The following is an 18,854-nucleotide window of genomic DNA, read 5'->3' on the forward strand; positions in this document are numbered from 1 at the left end:
TATCAGCAGGTCCAGGGAGAGGATACTTCCTCTCTCTCAGCATTGGTGAGACCACCTCTGAAGTGCTGTGTCTGGTTCTGGACTCCTCAGTACAAGAGAAACATTGACATACTGGAGAGTAAGTCTAGTGAAGGGTCACAAAGATGATTAAGGTAATAGAGGATCTTTCAAATAACAAGAGATTGAGGAAGGTGGGACTCTTTGGTCTAAAGAAGAGAAGGCTCAGGGGGAGTCTCATCAGTGTGTATAAATATCTGAAGGAGAGGTAAATAGGATGGAGCCAGGCTCTTTTCAGCTGTGACGGGACCAGAGTTAGTGGGCACAAACTGAAATATGATAGGTTCTCTCTGACCATCAGGAAACACTTTTTCACTCTCAGGGTGACTGAGCATTGGCACAGGTTGCCCAAAGAGACTGTGGAGTCTCTGCCCTTGGACATACTCAAAAGTTGTCTGGACATGGTTCTGTGTAACCTGCTCTAGGTGACTGCTGAGCAAAGGGCCCTTCTAACCTCAGCCATTCAGTGACTCCATGCTGGAGACAACAGCATGGTTTTAAAACAAGGAAAGAAATAACTAACATGACACTAACAGATACATGGCTGTGTTAATTCCAATAACTGTTGCTCATATTTACCTGCCTGAATATTGTAAAAGAGAAAAATCTACAAAAATAGACTAAGGTGGAAACCAGAAAATGTAGGGAGATTATGGAAAATATCATATGAGTAGCTGCATATCATGGAGCAAGGAAATAACAAGAATAAAAATATAATCCTGTAATTTTCCCACATCTATACTTCATCCTACATTATTTTCAAGCTAATTTTTATTAGTACTGGTTTTAATTTTAAAAAAATGACTTTAACAGAGAAAAAATGCAACTTTAACAATAACAGTCACTAAATAATACTTTCTCACTTCAATTACTCACAATGTTGACAAAGAATAAGAAAAGATATACTGTACTTTGGCAAAAAACTTGATTTCTTGTTCATACGGGAACTGCTCTCCTTTGCCTCTGCTGCCACCATCTGCAGAGAGAAAAAAATTAAGCTCCCTGTCATGTATCCTAATTACAGTCTATTCTGCATTTTTCTTAGAAAGTGTACACTATAAACAAATAATACTGGTCAGCTTTAGATTTTTAGACATCTCATAGTCCAAAGAGATACAGGTATTTTTGTGAGATGAAGATCTGGTGCTGTGTCTGTCTCTTCCTGTTACAGGTGACAATTTGAAAGCCTTACTCAGATTCTAATTAAACACCTTTCTCCAGTTGTTCCCAGGAGAAACAAAAGTAATTTTTACTCTTTATTTGTGGACTTCATCTAAAGAACAAAATTAATGGTTAGATCTACCCAACTGAAATTTAAATTGCTTCCCTTCATCCATTACTATAAAAATCAAAGCTTCTAAATCAAAAAATAAAATCTGATACAACTCCCCAACTATTTTTCCTTTATTTAATTGTCTTCTTTTTGTTAATCCATTGAGGGACTTGAATGTTATTTGTTCCACCAATGCTTCTAGTGTTTCAGTAGTTATTCATTATCTTTCTTGCAATTATGAAAAATTTATATAATTAAGAAGCATGAAGCCATGGTAATCAGGCATCATCAGCAGAAGTAACCTGATGAGTTATCAAGACCAGAATTTTGTTACTGTAAGTAACCATCATACAATAATTCACAAATTTGATAATTTCCACTTTGAAACTAGATAGGCTTTTGGGTGGGCATTGATTTATTCAATCTTGATGTTCCTGTTACTGTCAATTACACCATCTATAACTACACATGAGGTATAGCATATGTTGTGTGTCACTACGATTCCCATGGTCACAACAGAAGCTGCACCTGGCCAGTTTTTTTGGCTTTTACTGCTCATGTAAGAAGCAGACTTGGGTCACTGAACTTTTATAATTTTTTATCTTCTCCAAAAGCAGATAAAGTTAAATCCTTCACAGCAGTGTTGACAAAACGTGTGCCAAGTGTTTGTGAAAGAACATTCCCATTGTGGGACTTTGTTGAAGAGGTTTCTCTACTCCCTTCTCCAGAGAACATTTCAGAATGGTACAAATGACTGGTTTTGTTTGCTCTCTGAAAAAGGGATTGTATATGATAGTAACTATAAATAATGTGCACATGTGAGAGATTATAATTTTGTGCATAAATGCAAGGGAGCAGCCAGTTTTCTTTCTCGAAGAATGAAAGTCATTATAAATTTTGGCAGAACACTTTTAATCTGATGAATGAATATGGGAAACTAGAATGAATAGCAATTACATAACTTTCCAAAATTCATAATCTTCATCAACTATAGGAAATTAAGGTGAAAATTAGTCCAGGAATGTGCTATTTTTAAAAATTTTCTGGTTTTTTTAATAACATCATCTTAGTTAGTAATTATTTTAAAAAAATGTGCAAAGGATACTATACCAAACTCCAGAATGTACTGATGGGCTTCATCCACATATCTTATAAGCTGCTGAAGGAAACTGTAGGCAAACCGTTTCTCAATGGAAGGTGTGTCTAATTCCAGGTCCTTAAGTCCTCTGTAATAAGAAGCAATTTTCACACACACAGAAGGACTAAAAGCAGTCTTACCTCTCCATGTAGGCTGGTGCCATTTTCTCTAGTAACAATTAAGTGCTTATTAATATAAGAATTTTTTGTGTTTGACATAAACAGTACTCTTACACTTATTTAAGTTTTGAGCAATTTCTTAAAACACAACTAAGATTTCCCAACTACAGCATTGTAGAAAAATGAGACTTGTCAACCAGGTTAATCCATTATTATTATAATTTCCTTCCATTATTTGTAAGGTGTTACCATCTTATATTTTCCTCCAGGGATTGATTCTTGGGTGAGGGAGTTTTGATGCTGCCAAAATACTTTGATTTAAGAGAACCAGAAGAAAATCTAATATCCATCAATATGACTTTACCCCAAAAGTCTGTTTGCAATGGAAAAACTTTGAATAGCTATGTCACATTTATAACAAATCAGAGGAAAACTAAAATAAAGCAATGGAATTGCTCTTCCTGCATGTTCCATCATAGTTACTAATCAAGGCATGGCACTGACACATGCCTTGATTTTGTAGGATCAGGACTTAATTAATGGCACACTAAGAAGCCATGCTTAATGAGTAAGGGTCAGTCACACCCACCCAGACCCCCATCAGAGACACCAAGTACATTAGTACTCAGCTACGTTGCAAGTTTAAAAAGTATAACTACTGCATATATACTGAATATAACTGTCTGTGTAGTGCACATTTATGCTTTAAATTAAAACATGGATGATGGTAGGGTTCAGTTTCAGAAAAACAAGATCTCAGAACTAAAACAGCTTTGTCAATACCAGTAAGGGTACAAGATAAAGGAGAAAGCGGTGGAGAATTAGTCTGCAGTTACTAAATAAGGGGCCATTAAGAAACTTTGGACACAACTTTGGAGAGTGACCACCTGTATTTTGTAACTCCTAAGAGAAGGGGACATGAAGATTTGGAATATTTGAGGCAGATCAGTGGAACTACACAAACCAATGATGGACTGTGCAGCAGCAAAGGATCGAGAGCAGAGGGGAGAAGAGGCAAAAAGAGCTTTAAAAATGGCTGATCACACGTAAACTGTGGCCTGTTAATATAGCTTTCTGACTGAGCCCTGTACCTCATCACTAGAGTTTCTCCTAAATTCTTGTTATATATTCTATATAATTTTATTACTTGTAGAAAATTAGGAAGTTTACTAACAGTTGGATGTATGGAGATACACCAGAAAGAAAAAACAGGCTGCAGTGTTGAGAAGAAAGGCAGAAGAAGATGTGCAGAGATTCTGGAGAACTCTGCTTATGCCTTCCAAAACATTGCTACTAACTCTGTAATCCATTTCTTCCTTACAGTGTTGTAATGAAGGAGCTCAGCCTTATTCCCAGGCACTGAAACCTAAAAATTATCAGAGCTTTCTTTTGATTAAAACAAACAAACAAAAATCCCCAAACAAACAAACAAACAAACAAACAACAAGCACCACTACTGAGGACTATTAGAAACCTTCTCTTACACTAATACTGAACAGAGAATTACCTGGAGACAACATATCCATTAATCTGTAGAAATTTCAGAATATCCTGTGCTTTTTCTCTGTCCTTGGCTTTTTCTTTGGCAGTGAGTGTATCATAAGGAACAAGAAGAGGATGGTTGCCTCCTCCTACTATGGAACATCAAGAGAATTAAAAATTAGTTAAAGAGTTTTATGTTGACATGGTAAGTCCTAGTATGCAAAAGCACTCTCAGAATACTACATAGCATGTTACAGTAAAACCAAGTCTGAAATAACAATAATACACTTGTCTGTTTCTTTACACAAATCTTAAGAAACATTCACATGGGAACTTCAGACATGGCTGCACAGTTCTAGCATAGTTGCTGCAAGTACCAAGTAAATATGCTGAACCTACTGCAAAAACTCTTAAAGAAGAACAAAGTGCTTAACTCTTACAAACATGTATTATAAATATAACTTCATTTAATGAAACTGGAAATATTTCAATAAATAACACATAATTTAATAAGAAAATCATTATATAAACAAATATATAAACATATACAGTCCTGCTTTTAAACATTCTGGCAGGGTTCATTGAGTTTAGCAAGATATACACATATTTAAAAGTATATTAAAGTGATACACTTCTACTTTATAATAATAAATTAAAGTCGGAAAATCAGAATGCATTTTTCAAATATGGCTCACACAACTGTCCAACCTGATTAAAAGAATGCTTACCAGTGGTAAACAGAATAAACTGCATTAGTATTGTTTACAAATATCTGATGTATCAATACATCCCTGAATGTAGATAGTTAATTTGGCAGGAAAATAATGCTGCTATTATTAATATAAATATCTGTATAAAAACCAACATTCCTCAGATTTCAGCTTTTAAAATCACAATCACACAACAAAACACAATGAATTCCTATGACAATTGCTCTAAAGCCGCAAGACATTGTAAGGGCAATGATCAGAATCATCTCAGAAAAAATACTATAGCAAGTGTCTAATAATAGTGATACTTTTAAAAAGGAACAAATTCCCTTTAAAAATACTGGAGACAAATCCTTGGATTTTTTTTTTTTTTAAGCCACATATTATAAAATTTTCCATTACTTCTAAAAGATTAATGCTATAGGGAAAATGTAGCTTCAAATCATTTACAGCCTCTGGTTTCTCTTCCTTTGATATATTTGAATTGGTAAGCTATTTAAACAAGAACAGTTACATGTGGTACTATAAAAACTTTCAGGCACTAAACATCACAACAGATACTTCATTATTTCTTCTTTGTCAGTTTGAAAACGGTGTTCCTTTTTTGTTCATCTGTTTTCTCAAATGCATAAACCAAGTTAATCACAGCGAACTTAAAATACTGAAAATATTTATAGTTAGTATTACCTTTTGCTTCAAGCTCCATTTTCTTTTTCTTTGCCCATATGTTATGGTAGTTTTCAGCCATCATCTCAGCCATAGCCTTAGGAAAATGGAGAGCTTAGAGATACATCTTGCAATGGTTAACTCTCAAGAAGGACAATTTTCTGGTTGACAATAAATAACAAGTTTTGTTCTCTGGGAATTCAACACAATTACACTGCAATGGCTCACTGGAAAAAAGTTACTTTTGAAAAATATTATATAGAATTTGGTTAGAATGGGCATAGGTATAGGAGTTCGGTACCTGGTGCTGAAGAGAGAACTGTTAATAAAAAACAGAGGAACCACAAAGAGAAGTAAAGTCTGGAAAGAGTAGTGGGCTGTAAGATGGGTTAATTGATTCTTCAAGGCCAAAAAGAACCTTCTGAAGGCCCTGGTCAGGGAAATTAAGAACAGCAAGCCAGAGGACTGAAATAACATTGTTACTGCTGGCTGCAGACTAATCATATTCCCATGGACATAGCTTCTTCAATGTGGTTATCATGTTCATTTTTGTGAGCACACTGTTAAAAGCACCAACCATTTTACCACATAAATTCTTCTATACATTCTTCCTATAAAACAAACTCTTTTAGACTGGCAAGCTAGAAGCTAGATCCCAAGCCAAGCAAAACAGACAAGTTCTCCAATCTCTAACTAGTAGGAACTACTATTCCAACACAAAACAACTTTTGAAACCCACTTCTGCTGGTCTCCTGGTTGTACAACCCTCCCCAGTTGTACACAGTGGTGGAATTTTCTGCAGATTTCACTTTTCATTTCTTTCATGAAACTACAGAAATATTCTACAGTAAGGGTTTTGAGTAATGAGTATTTCCTTTATTTGGGAGAATACTCATGAATTCACTAACTTTTCAGCAGTATCCTGTGCAGGGCTAAGGGTTGTACTCAATGATCCTCATAGGTCCCTTCCAACTCAGCATATTCTGTGATATCTTATTTATAAGACCATTTGTTTCATAAACTTTTCTCCAATGAATACATTATTGCACATATCTCCTCTGCATGGTAGATGCTTCCTATCATGCACACGCTGGTGTTTTGATAATCCCAATTAGGACCTTGGAAGAATGTAGTATAGGTCTGTGTTTTATTTCCTTGGAAAGCAGGGTGCTATGAAGATGTTTTCAGAGCAAGACCTAGCTGCTCATGGAGCCAGGATGTGACCAGGTAACTTAAGACCAAAATGAGAAGTGTTTTGCAGAGTTACATTTTTAGACATGCTTAATTCCTGCTAGCATATCATTTGCACAGGATGATGTAAAAATTGAACAGCATTAATGCTCAATTCTTTGACAAACAAAAAAAGGTTTGTTAAAAAAGCAAACAAACAAAAAAAAACCCACAAAAAAACCACCCATAAAACCCCACAACTCTGTTCAGAACAATTAACTTTGTTCTAACAATTTATCTAGGCCTGAATTCCAAATTGAAAGATATGAAACATTTTAAAAAATGTTCAAAATTAAATACATCTAATTTTTAAAACTCAGATCTCCTTAATACCTTACATGTTTGGATATTTCCTGAATGTCTGTGTTATGACAATTAATAGCTGAAACTGCATTTTAATTAAATTTGCTTAGCTTTTAAGTAACATATTCTGAAGTCGGCTTCAAAGAAGATCTCTTCACAGGGCAAGTGAATCATAAAGTCAACAGGCTCTGCTTTATAGCTAAGGGCTGCAAAGGAAATTTAATTAACGATGAGTGTTAGAGGGTATTGGACAGAAGTTCTAATACCATTTCTTTGTTGTTTGGGACAGGATGGTTACTTTTATCTGGGCTTGGTTTACTGCAACATAATACTTTGATGATGTTCACATCATGAGTTTGTTCATGAGCATTAAAAAAAGTCCTCACGGTCTTTCAATTATACTGAGTTTATGCAAATGTTAAATGTTGTAATTGTAATGAATCATTTTAATCAGAATAATATAAGAAAGTAATGATAGAAGTAGTTATTCAATTATCAATTTTATTAACTCTTTGGAATGATCACCAATGTAATGACAGTTAACTGGCAGAAAATTCTTATTGCTGTAAAGGTAGTCAGCAATCTAAAATGGCTAGAAATATAAAACTGGAAACTACAAGACAGAAACCAAGGAGGAGAAATCCAGTGTGAGACTTTAATACAGTATAGAATATACTGTACAATTAGCCAATTAATCTACTACTGCTGCTTGTTTCCATGCACCATGGTAAAGCTCAGTATGGGTAAACTTAACCCTGTGTTTCAGGAGTCTATTGTAGCCAGCTTTGAACACCACGTTGCAATCATTAGAATGGTACAAACACTCATAGTAACTAATTTAAAACTACTTAGTATGCCTACATAATACTGTAATCATATTCACATTAAATAAGTAGGCTGTAAAAACTAGTATCATGCTCCATCAAACACCATGAAAAAATCCTAACCAGTGACAGAAACATCATTTATCAACTAAAATGTATCGTTCCAAACAGCAGCAATATACTGATAGGTCTGTCAAAATCATACCCCTAATTCCTTCATTCTCTATTTTCACAGTATTTATTGTAGCAACAGTTCCTAATTCTTATTTCTTCAGTTTAGGGGGGAAAAAAAAAAAAGCAATGACAAAATGTTTTGGAAGGATAATGGAGAATGAATGATAAAAGAAAAGATTGGTGCTGATAACTCTTCTAAACAGGATTGTCTTCAAAATGACAAATGTTCACAAAGAGAGCTGGGAAAATCAATCCAGGAATATAGAAAATTTCGAAGCTTTTCAACATGAACCATGTTTTTTAAGCAACAGAGGATCAAGAAGAAATGATAAAAAAGACCCAAAAAATCCCCACGAAAATCAAAGCATATAAAAAAAAGTAAAATTTGGTAGCAAATTATTTAAAATAAACTAGCAGAACTTTAAAAATTAAATTATAAAGAAAAAAAAAGGGTAGGCAGTTTAAGTGTTTCTGACTTACATGTAAGTCTCTGGAGAGGGTGACATTGCTCATGTCAATTGCTCGAGGAGTGTAACCATGGGCTGTATCTACAGAGATCTGAATGACAAATGTGCAAAAGAGTTGAGTTATGCAAGCAGTTAATATGAAGAAGTTATCACTTACAAGGTAGGAAAGTAGCGAAAGAACTTCAGGAAAAAGTAATCTGTATATCTCTAGAGAGCAAAAGGATTCTATGTAGCCCAACTGAAAATAAATCAAGGTTGTTAACTTTAGTGAGAATTAGGCAAAGATCAACAAAGTTTGTTCCCAAAGACAGACAGCCAGCCATCAAACACAACAAATCCCTCTCATTCAGATGCAAATTTTACTTGAACTCCTTTAAGGTTTTGAACCTACATATTTGTGGATCAGGTCATACTGAAGTTATAATAAAATCTCTGCATTTTCTAGAGATTTTTTTTTTCTCAACAGCGAAAATCTCAGACAATCATGCTTAAGGTGAATCCAGGCAAAAATCAAACTTTGAATTTGGCTTTTCAACCATATTTCTAGATTTAAGACTAGAATCTACAAAATACTTCTGTTTTACCTTCTGTCTCTCCTCCCCACTCAGAAAATATCTTAATTTTGTCATTCTTTCTTTCTACTGCCTGAATTTGTCACAACTTTGCTCATTACATTGACACAAATGGTCAACGAAGGACAAAAAATTATGGAAGTTCCCTGGATGACAAGCTACTGATACAAGAAGTGTGGCTTGAAAAGGAGAAAAAAGTGTGGCTAGAAAAGGGGCATTGCTAGGCTTTTCTCTATGTATTCTGCAGTTATAGATATATGTCCTCCTCAGGTATGTCTTCCTATAGAACAGTGTCCAGACTTTTGTTCCTATTTGTGATATTATTTTAATATGCATTTATATGAGCATTTAGAGGCCTAAAAGTTTAAAGGCTTGCTTTCAAAAGGCAGTTATTATTTATAGAGAATAGCACAAAGGATGTACAAGCAGCACACATTAAAAAATACTGAGAAAATACTATTTTCTAAAGCAAACAGTGAAAGCATTGTTACATTAATATGAAGGCAGTGACTAAATTCATTTAAAATTTCTCATCTGCACATATAAAAATGGTCTTTTCTCTATGTATGGGATGACTGCATTTTAAACACATAATGAATATTAATACAATAGTGTACTCTGAAATACAGAATTCATGTTGCATTAACAGTAATCCTTAAGTTTCCTTGAAAAAAATAAGTATAAAAATAACTTTTATATGTACTTTTATTTCTTTATATACTTAAAGGTGTCAATAACCACCAAATTTAAAAAAATAGCAGAGTAAAATCATATTAATACTCACAATTAATATGTAATCACCAGCTGGAGTAAATAATTCCCCTTAATACCATGGTTAACTTTAAATCAGATGAACAAATACATTCTTATTTCAGTTTTGTCAGTTTTCTTTTTTTTGAAAATGTTTACTAGCATATTACTTTGGAACAGGGAAATAAAGTTCCAGCTTCAGTGAACAGAAATCCAAACCAGTTGTCAGAATTGTACAATTATTTGTGAAAAATTCTTTCACGTATTTTTACACTACAGGTTTATTTCATAATTTTTAAAATAAAAGACCAGAGAGCAGATTTTGCATACTTTCTCATTAAAAAGTTTGTAGTAAAATGACTCACTTGACTGGTTTGAGATATGCGACGTGTCCGATTATACAGTGCCATGGAATCTCCCTCCCGTGTTCTTTCAATTCGCCATCCCCATGCCAGCATAGTTTTTAGTGACTCTTTGATTGGCCATCGATAAATTTCTTTCTCCTAGAAGAATGTATATGCAATAATTAACTTGTTTATTATATAGCTGTATAGAGTAAAAAGACGAGTTTGGGTGTTTCCTGGTTATGAGATGCAAGGAAATGTACTTAAATCAACCCTTATGGCCCAGGGTTAATGAAACAAGGCAAATAAATCACATAAGATATTAAAAAGCTTAATTTATCATTTCAGAGGTGGGCAGAAGAATTCTGGCCCTGCAGGAAGCTGATAATCTCATCCTGTTAACAGCATTCTCAGACATGAAGTCAAAGGTAGAGCAGCAATTCTCAGGAGTAACACAGTGTTTTGCCTGGTACATAAACCGAAAAACCAAAATCACAGAATCATAAGAAAGTCTATGTTGGAATAGACCTCTGGACATCATCTGCCTCTACCTTCTGTTGAGACCAGATAAGCTAACCTAATTGGGGTATCAATTATTTTACTATATTTTAATGTATTTTACACATTTGACTATAAAATTTACCAGCATTATGGCACTTCAGTGTCACCATAAGTTATGCCATATAAATTCAGTCATGTGAGAGAACAGATTGAGTGGCTTATTTAATATACAATAAAACCCTTCTATATCTTTTCGAGATTTGGGGTGAAGGCAACAACCACACATTAATTGACGTACTCCAAATAATGTTTTTATAAATTATGTAAATACAAGGTGATATTTTCAGTGATATTTCAACCACCCTGACTGAACAAATTCCTTACCTTTTCAGATAGTAACTTATATTGTTTCATTAATGGTTGCACTTTTGCAGATTCAGAAAATGTTTCACCATACGTCCATCCATTGGCAAACTGAAAACAGCAACAGGAAGTAAGGAAAAAAATGAGGAAAAGCAAAAAAACTATGAAAAATGCTATTTTTGTTAGTACAAATTAACTGAACAATGCTTCTGCAGACCTGTTCTCTTAAGTTTCCATTCTACTATTTTCTCAACATTTTCTCAACCAACATTTATATAATTTCAAGTCCATAAAACTGCTAAACAATTAGCCATTATGTTTACACAAAAGCCAACCACAAAAATAATGAAATTATGAAACACTATTTTGAAACATTCATATGCACTTAAAAACTTTTCTTCAAATGCATTTCAAGAAAATTAAATGTTTATATCTTACCTACATTCTAACTTGTAGCATTATGAAAAATAATAACATCCAGATTATAATATGTTTAAGATGAAATGAACTCAAACATAAAAATCTGATTTTACTTTAACAGGAATAAAGATTTTACCTTTTCCATTGACCATTTGTCATGAGCATGTTCTGCATATTTGTTAATGAAATATTCTAGCTTTTCAGGGATTGTAATGCTGAAAATTGAAGAGAAAATTAGCATTACATCACACATGCTAAAATGTGAATGCTTTGGTTTTGAAGAAAACTTCAAAATAAATAATTAATAATGCATACAGCAATTCAACACATCTTACTGTGCTCTTTATCCCCACCTACAGTTTGCTCCAAGGCCTAGTTAAATCAAGGAAGAAATGTGAATTATTTAATGGACACTGAATGACAACCACAGCTGTTGCAGGAATTTTACTTCTTCGAAACGTGTGCAGGGAAAATCAATAATGATACTGAGCACTCATGCTTTTTGTCACATATTTCTTTTACTATCATTTTCTTGGTATTAAAGGTAAAACTATGACCTATAGTTTCAGAATTATGGTAGTAATTTATTGCACATGTCCATCATAAACTAAGTGCGACAACAGTCCTTTTAAAAACACATCATCTATTTTATATACTCCTACAAATTGCATTCTATGCTTGAAGCACTCTAACTTACACAACTCGAAAATCATATGCCTAAGGCTTTATTTTCCAACACACCAGTGAATAATAAAAATATTAAAATCTTTATTAAAAATAATAAAAACTCACACAAATGAATACACTAGCCCTTCAACAGGTATAGGAGACAGTACCAAAGTTAAGGTTTCTGAGGTAGTAAAGAAAAAGGAGTGATTTTTAGTTATCAACCAAATGTTAGAGATAGAACCTTCTTCAAGAAATAATTTATCAAAATCAGCAATTTTCTTCATCTCTATTCTTACAAATAAAAGGGATTAACTGCTTCTTGGTCATTGCTGAAATAACAAAATCTTCCCTCCTAACACACAGGACTTGGGTAGTAGAAGTGTTACAGTGCCACCTACTGCAAAGTAGAAGAGTCTGGATTTTATTTTTCAGTCATAAGAAAAAGCATAAATGTAAACCAAAATTACATCTGAGTAACAGTTTGCAAGAGCCTAATCACATACAAAGGTCAGAAAATATTCATCCAGCAATGTCATCAGTTTTTTTATTCTTTAAAAGAGTGTATTTCAGGGGGAACTCTACTAGTGCTATAATACTTCAAATAATTTCAGAAATGTAATATACTGACAAGTACAATAATATCCTATTACCTACAGTTTAATATAAATAGGTCTAGTAGTAAGCAATGTCATGCAGGATTTGCATGTTAAAAGAATGTAAGATAATTTGGAGGTAATACAGCATTAGTGTAAAATTTTTCTCAGAAATGACACTGAATAAAATAATACTCAATTCGCTAAATGATAGTATAATATTCTTACTGAATTTTGTTAAACCTTAATATATTTTAAATACATCTTAGACAAATGACTCTTCATGGTCACTGATGTGATTTCTATATTCCAGATTAGATTATGGTTTTTACTACCATATTTTGATGTGCATACATATACAAACATGTTGTAACGAAGGTATCAACCTACTGACAGCATTTTGTGTGCTGAATACAGGCAGAAAGCTCACAGAAGCAACTGCAGCAAATGTCTTACAAGAGGAATTTTTCAAGATACAATGCATAGCCACACTTCTGTAAGACTGTTCTGTACAAAGGAAAATGGCATGGTGGCTGTAGTAAAAAATCAGGGCAGAAGATCTCCATACAGATACGAGCTTTGTCTGGCTAATGAACTTAAAAAATCATGGTCAGAGCCTGACTACCTAGAGAGAATGAATATCTTTCTACCCATTTCCCCATTATTCATAGTAAAATGATTATATGAATGCATGATCAAACATAATTTTCTGTAGGTACACTATCATTCACACACACTGAAATTAATGTCTTGGCACATGTTAATAATGACAGGGATGCTGTTGACTTAGTCTGCTTTTTCAACTCCTAAAAACATGATGGTTTGTTTGCAGCAGACATATAACAATAACTGGACAATTCTATCTTCAGGGTAAAGATGCAGTAAAAATATTCTAATTTGACCAAGAAATTAGTTATGTAACTTGATAGTTATTGCTTTACAGGATTTAAAATAAATAGTTAAGTAAAAATAAAAAAAATTAAGGTCTCAATTTTATCTAGAAGATAAGCATTCCAAAGAGAAGAAAAGCAAAAAAAAACAAAAACCCACAACTAGTTGCAATGAAGTAATTCCTTACTTTGAGGTATCAACAGGTTGAGGATTAAAGTTTCCATCTGAATCCATTGAAGCCTGTTTTTCCACCATATTGACATAATTTGATTCCATATAATCTGGAGGTAAGGCCCCTGCAACTGCACTCAGACAAGGCAAAGCCAGTTTGAACAGTTCTTGTTCATATTTCTGTGGAAAACACAGGGAATAGAAAGTGAGTAGTGAATAGGAACTTTCAACATCACTGCTGAAACTGATACAGCTATCTGTGAAACCAAGCAGGCACAGATTGGCTTTCTTGGTGTGAAATTGAATTTTGTTCTGAAAATAAAGAAAACTGACTGTCCAAACCACGTAGATAAAGCTGGGATCAAGTGTTGCTCTTGCTCAAGTAAATGAGAAAAGTGATGACTTCACTGGTAGCAAAACAAGACATTTTTCAGATGCCTGAGAAGAAAACATAGCACAAGAATATGCACAGCATTCCTAAATACTTAGATTTGAAATTAAACTCATTACATTTTAAGCAGATTTGTTAAGAACAGTCACAGAATGAACCATAAAAACACAATGAGGTGTATTATAAACTTTTGTCCAACATAGAACTGATTCAAGGGTGATGCAACTACAACTACTAAGCAGAGAACTGCATAGATCTATACAGATATATAACAAGATCAATGTTTTACTAATATATATTTTTTTTAATGAGCAGACAAAATGGTTTACCTACATTAAAGTAGAAGCTGTAGGAGAAAAATTTAAATGTCCTTTTCTTCAAAGTGCATAATATAGTACTGACAAGAGCTGGGTAAAAATCACAGATTAAAGAAAAAAAGATGACACAGTAAGGATTTTATAGCAATAGATGGATAACAAAATTACTTACCTTTTGAGATAAAGCATCAAAAATACCCCAAAACAACTTTCTGGATAAATGAAGTTCTTCTTCTGAGGCAGCACCAAAGTTACCCCATCCACTTGGCAAACAATAATACTTCCAGCATCTTTCATAATGATTTGTAAGCAACTAAAACAAAACATATTTGAAAGCAAATACAATTATTTGTTGAAGTCCTTCTATTCTGGCACTTGACCATTATAGACATTACCAGAAAAACTTCTATATTTTTCTCAATAATCCATGTTGTGTATCACTTTTTTAAATCACTGCGTGCATATACACACAGAATTAGAAGTTTTTTCATCTTTGTTTCAATACCATTTTGCAAAGTCTTGTTGGAAAAAACCTTGCAAGTCACAGTCAATATAGATCTGTCAGGATTCCTTTTTTCCAGTCAGAACACATGTCAAGGTGGAAAAATGCAAACATTCATCACAAAAATCTGCACATGTGCATAAATAAAGACAGGATTAAAAAAAAAAAAAAAAAAAAAGAAAAAAAGAAATCCTGATGTGCAGAAAATATAATTATCATGGTTTAGTTAGTCCCCTTGAACCAGTCAGGAATTTTTTTTTTCTCTTCCCTTCCCCCTGCCTATCAGGTAAGCACTTAAGGACACAAAAGACCTAGCTCCTTGGCTAATGGCTGAGAGATTAGTCTCCTAGGAAACGGGGCAGATGAAGAAGGCTAATGTTTGCCTTTTTCTCTCATCTCCTGGGCAATGGGAAAGGAGGAGTTTTTTGGTGGGCTGGGCTGTGGGCTGGAGCACAACATTGGAGAGGGAGCTGGCTGCTGCTGCTCTGCTCCCAGCCGTTGGCTAGCACGGGGACCTGCCTGGATTTTTCATCAGATAAGAGCTGTTGGTTTTTTCCTCCCCTGGAGGTTTTTCTTTTGCTTTTGCTTTTTTTTATTGTTTTTTTTTTTTTTTCCCCTTTCACCGTTTCCCTGAGAACAGAGCTCCCCCAGAGAGAGAGAGAGAGAGAGAAAGGACTGGGCAGAGCAGTTTTCGACCAGCTGGAGTAAGTGAAATTGTCTGGCCCCTTTTTCCCCTCTCCCTCTTCCCTCTCCCAGTGTGTGGGAAGGGAAAGAAGGTCCAGTTTTTTTGGTTGGATTGGTTTCTCTAGCATACCTGGGTGGCGGGCATTGGACATTACAAGTTCTGCATCTCCAGTGATCCCACAGCACCACCTGGTGACTACTATAGGACATTACAAGCTCTGCGCCTCCAGTGACCCAACGGTGCCCCCTGTTGACTGCGGTTGGAATTGCACCAAAGGGCACAAATTTGAACTGTTTACTTTTCCCTTTGCCTGTTTATCGGTTTGTTTTTTTGAAAGGGATTATTTGTGGGTATAAGAGTATTGTTTGGTTGTTTTACTTGGGGTTTTTTTGTGTTTCTGTTAATACACACATACCTTTTAATAAAGGGTTGTTATTTTTCCTTTTCCATAATTTGTTTTTCCTTAAATCGGAGCCTCTTAATTTCAGATTTATAATTGCTTAGAGGGAGGAGTTTGGGTCTTTTCTCATAACTCATCCTTCACAAAAGACCCTTGTCTCATTTAAACTGGGACAATAATATTGATACTCCACAGTTCTGTTATACTTTTAATGGATTGGGGGAGAAAAAATCAACAATACATGTAACATATATTTATACCTTCATATTTAAATAATCTATTCATATCTATTTACTATTTAAATTGGTTGGATGATTAAAGAAAAAACAGAGAAAAGAACTTAGACGCATATAGCATGTAAAAAGACAAAAGTTTTATCATTTATGTAGAACCACAGGAGTCTCAGAAATATGGACTCTAAGAGTCAAATATGTACCTGAAAATATTTTTCCAAACTATATTATATTACAAAATGGCCAGGCAACTTTGCTTTTGGACTGCATGAGCATACTCGTATTTTTTTATGACTACGTTTTTAAACCTAGTCAATAGAGTAAAGGTAGGTCTTAGTCTTAGAGAAGTACCGATGAAGCACTGAATATGAATTAAAAGGAAATAAAAAGGCAGCTCTATTCCATAAAGTTTGCACTATATTATATAGGAAAAACACCACAGATTTGAATTCTCTTGCTGCTTGAACTGAGGCAATTTTTAACTGTAGAAACCAGCAAATGTATTCACAGTACATAGCACTGTATTCTGATTACCCTTCATTATTTTGTCCTCTTTTCTCATTCAAAATTACATTTTCATATGCCTGATTAACTCATAGCTGTCTTTTTAGATTACTGTAACCTGTTTGCCAGTACAAGCCCATAAAGAATACACAGAATACTTTCAAATCAGAAACACATTAATAGATATGGGTAGGAGTCCCTTGTTAAATCACTGAAAATCAGTTGTCAGTGAAACCTCTTAAAAGTTATAGGTCTATCATCAGATAAAGAGTTCACTTTCCTCAGAAACTCCTATTACTTGTTTAGGGTCAATGGACAAAATCATTTGCCCATGCTAACACCACAGTTCTCTTCACATCTATATTCTTTCAAGGCCTAACTTGCCAAAAGGATACAATTATTATTTCCTTACTGTTCAGTTCAGCAACATGGGAAACATACTGCAGCCATGACCCTCACTATCACAGAACCTGCTCTTTGAGATGAACAGATGTCAAGGAACTGCGGTTGTTCCTTCCCAAAAACCAAAACACTGGACAATAGCCATGGAGAGAGCACTAAGTTACTCTTTGGTTTTAGCAGCACACAAAATGTCATAATGCATTAGAAGGGTCCACTTTAGGGCAGCATGCTAAATTATCAACTACATTTCTCACACATGGACACTGAAGAATGGTAGCTCCAGCATCTTTCATTTGATCGAGGACTTCTTAGGGGACAGAAACCAAATTCTGAAGTCCTTCGCAGGACATCAGGAGCAGGTCCTGGCTTTGAGATCAATGATTTAAATTCCTTCTCTGAGGTCAGAGACCCAATATGCTTTAAGATCATAAAAATACGTTAAATAAGGAAAGATTAAATATCTCATTCAAAGTGATGGTGGGAAAGCAGTGAAAAGGACTGCTGAAAAACAGTAGGTAAGGTAGGAAGCTGTATGTGTCTTAAAACTGATTATGATGATATTCTGAGGAATCTTCTCAGAAATAAATTGCACATTTTTCTTGTGCATTAGGAATAAGAATAAAAAGACACGAATAAACTTTTAGGGTCAAAAAACAAAATGAAATTTAATTACCAAACATGTATTTCTTAGATTTCCAGGCACCATAAAAAAATCTATTTTCCAAGAGAATGGGAAACCAATGCAAAGGACAGAAGTAAGGGTACACATACAGATTGTAAATTGCTATGTTTTGTGCACAGGATTCTGCCCCCTTCCCTCAAAGGTTTTTCTTTTCATCTCCACATGGGCTAAAACAAACAGGAGATAAAGGAGAAGCAAATACTAGGCTCGGACTTCATAATTCTATATGGAGTGATGTAAATGAGACTGAATTTCTCCCAAAGTAACAATTTATCTTTAAAAACCATGGCCTTAGGATTAATGCAGAGTGGAGATAATGTAGCAAAGATTATAGAGAATCTTCTCCATGCAAGCATTTTCTGTTAAATGCTAATATATACTTTTACCTTGAGAGGCATCTTTGCATGTTCATTTAATAGAGGAACATCAAATACTAATCTTCTCAACAAATGTTGCATCATGGAAGGTCGCAACTGCCTAAAAGCAGACAAACCATTTCAAGGAGGTGTACCAGCACAGTTTCATGTAAACAATTAATAATTACATTAAAGCAACATATCAGTTCTATGCCATTACAATTTTTCAAATTCATAAAATAATAGGATTTTACTTGCAGCACTAAAAAAAGGTGTCCAGAAGAAAGCAAATGAGCGCATATCAAATAAAATATTCTGAACAAGCTGAAAATCAAATGTTTCAAAGAAACTGAGAAAATACCTTATCAATAGACAGAGAAAAGCAAGAAAACAATACTCAATCTTGATACTGTGTATTAGGATCACCTTCCACATGACAAAAGCATATAATGTAAATTTCTTGTAATATATCTCAGTGGTTCTTAAAATATCTTAGAAACTAATAAAGACAAAAGAGTACTATCTCTTTAGATGTGCCAAACAAGATATACAGTAATGGAAGAACTGGAAAAACAGCAGAAATAGTTATAATATGTATGGTAGAAAGGAATGAACATTAAAGCTTTCCAGATAAATAACAAGCTCTGCTCCATTTTATTGGTTCC

The 18,854-nt window shown here is 34.2% G+C and overlaps 1 protein-coding gene across 6 annotated transcripts in view; it reads right to left on the bottom strand.

Moving 5' to 3' along the window:
- The window catches only part of RYR2 (ryanodine receptor 2), a 401,127-nt gene that overhangs the window by 92,505 nt on the left and 289,768 nt on the right, over positions 1-18,854 (bottom strand). For all 6 annotated transcript variants that reach the window (XM_050316682.1, XM_050316684.1, XM_050316681.1 and 3 more), the window contains 11 exons: positions 18,220-18,310; positions 14,598-14,738; positions 13,734-13,897; positions 11,530-11,608; positions 10,995-11,084; positions 10,131-10,268; positions 8,457-8,534; positions 5,467-5,542; positions 4,095-4,221; positions 2,441-2,556; positions 969-1,033 (listed from right to left, as the gene is read on the bottom strand). In XM_050316682.1, coding sequence (XP_050172639.1) covers positions 969-1,033; positions 2,441-2,556; positions 4,095-4,221; positions 5,467-5,542; positions 8,457-8,534; positions 10,131-10,268; positions 10,995-11,084; positions 11,530-11,608; positions 13,734-13,897; positions 14,598-14,738; positions 18,220-18,310 — 1,165 coding nt within the window. The remainder of the gene's footprint in view (positions 1-968; positions 1,034-2,440; positions 2,557-4,094; positions 4,222-5,466; positions 5,543-8,456; positions 8,535-10,130; positions 10,269-10,994; positions 11,085-11,529; positions 11,609-13,733; positions 13,898-14,597; positions 14,739-18,219; positions 18,311-18,854) is intronic.

This window comes from Myiozetetes cayanensis, unplaced genomic scaffold (assembly GCF_022539395.1).
Source record: "Myiozetetes cayanensis isolate MyiCay16 unplaced genomic scaffold, myiCay2020 scf2-11, whole genome shotgun sequence".
NCBI lineage: Eukaryota > Metazoa > Chordata > Aves > Passeriformes > Tyrannidae > Myiozetetes > Myiozetetes cayanensis.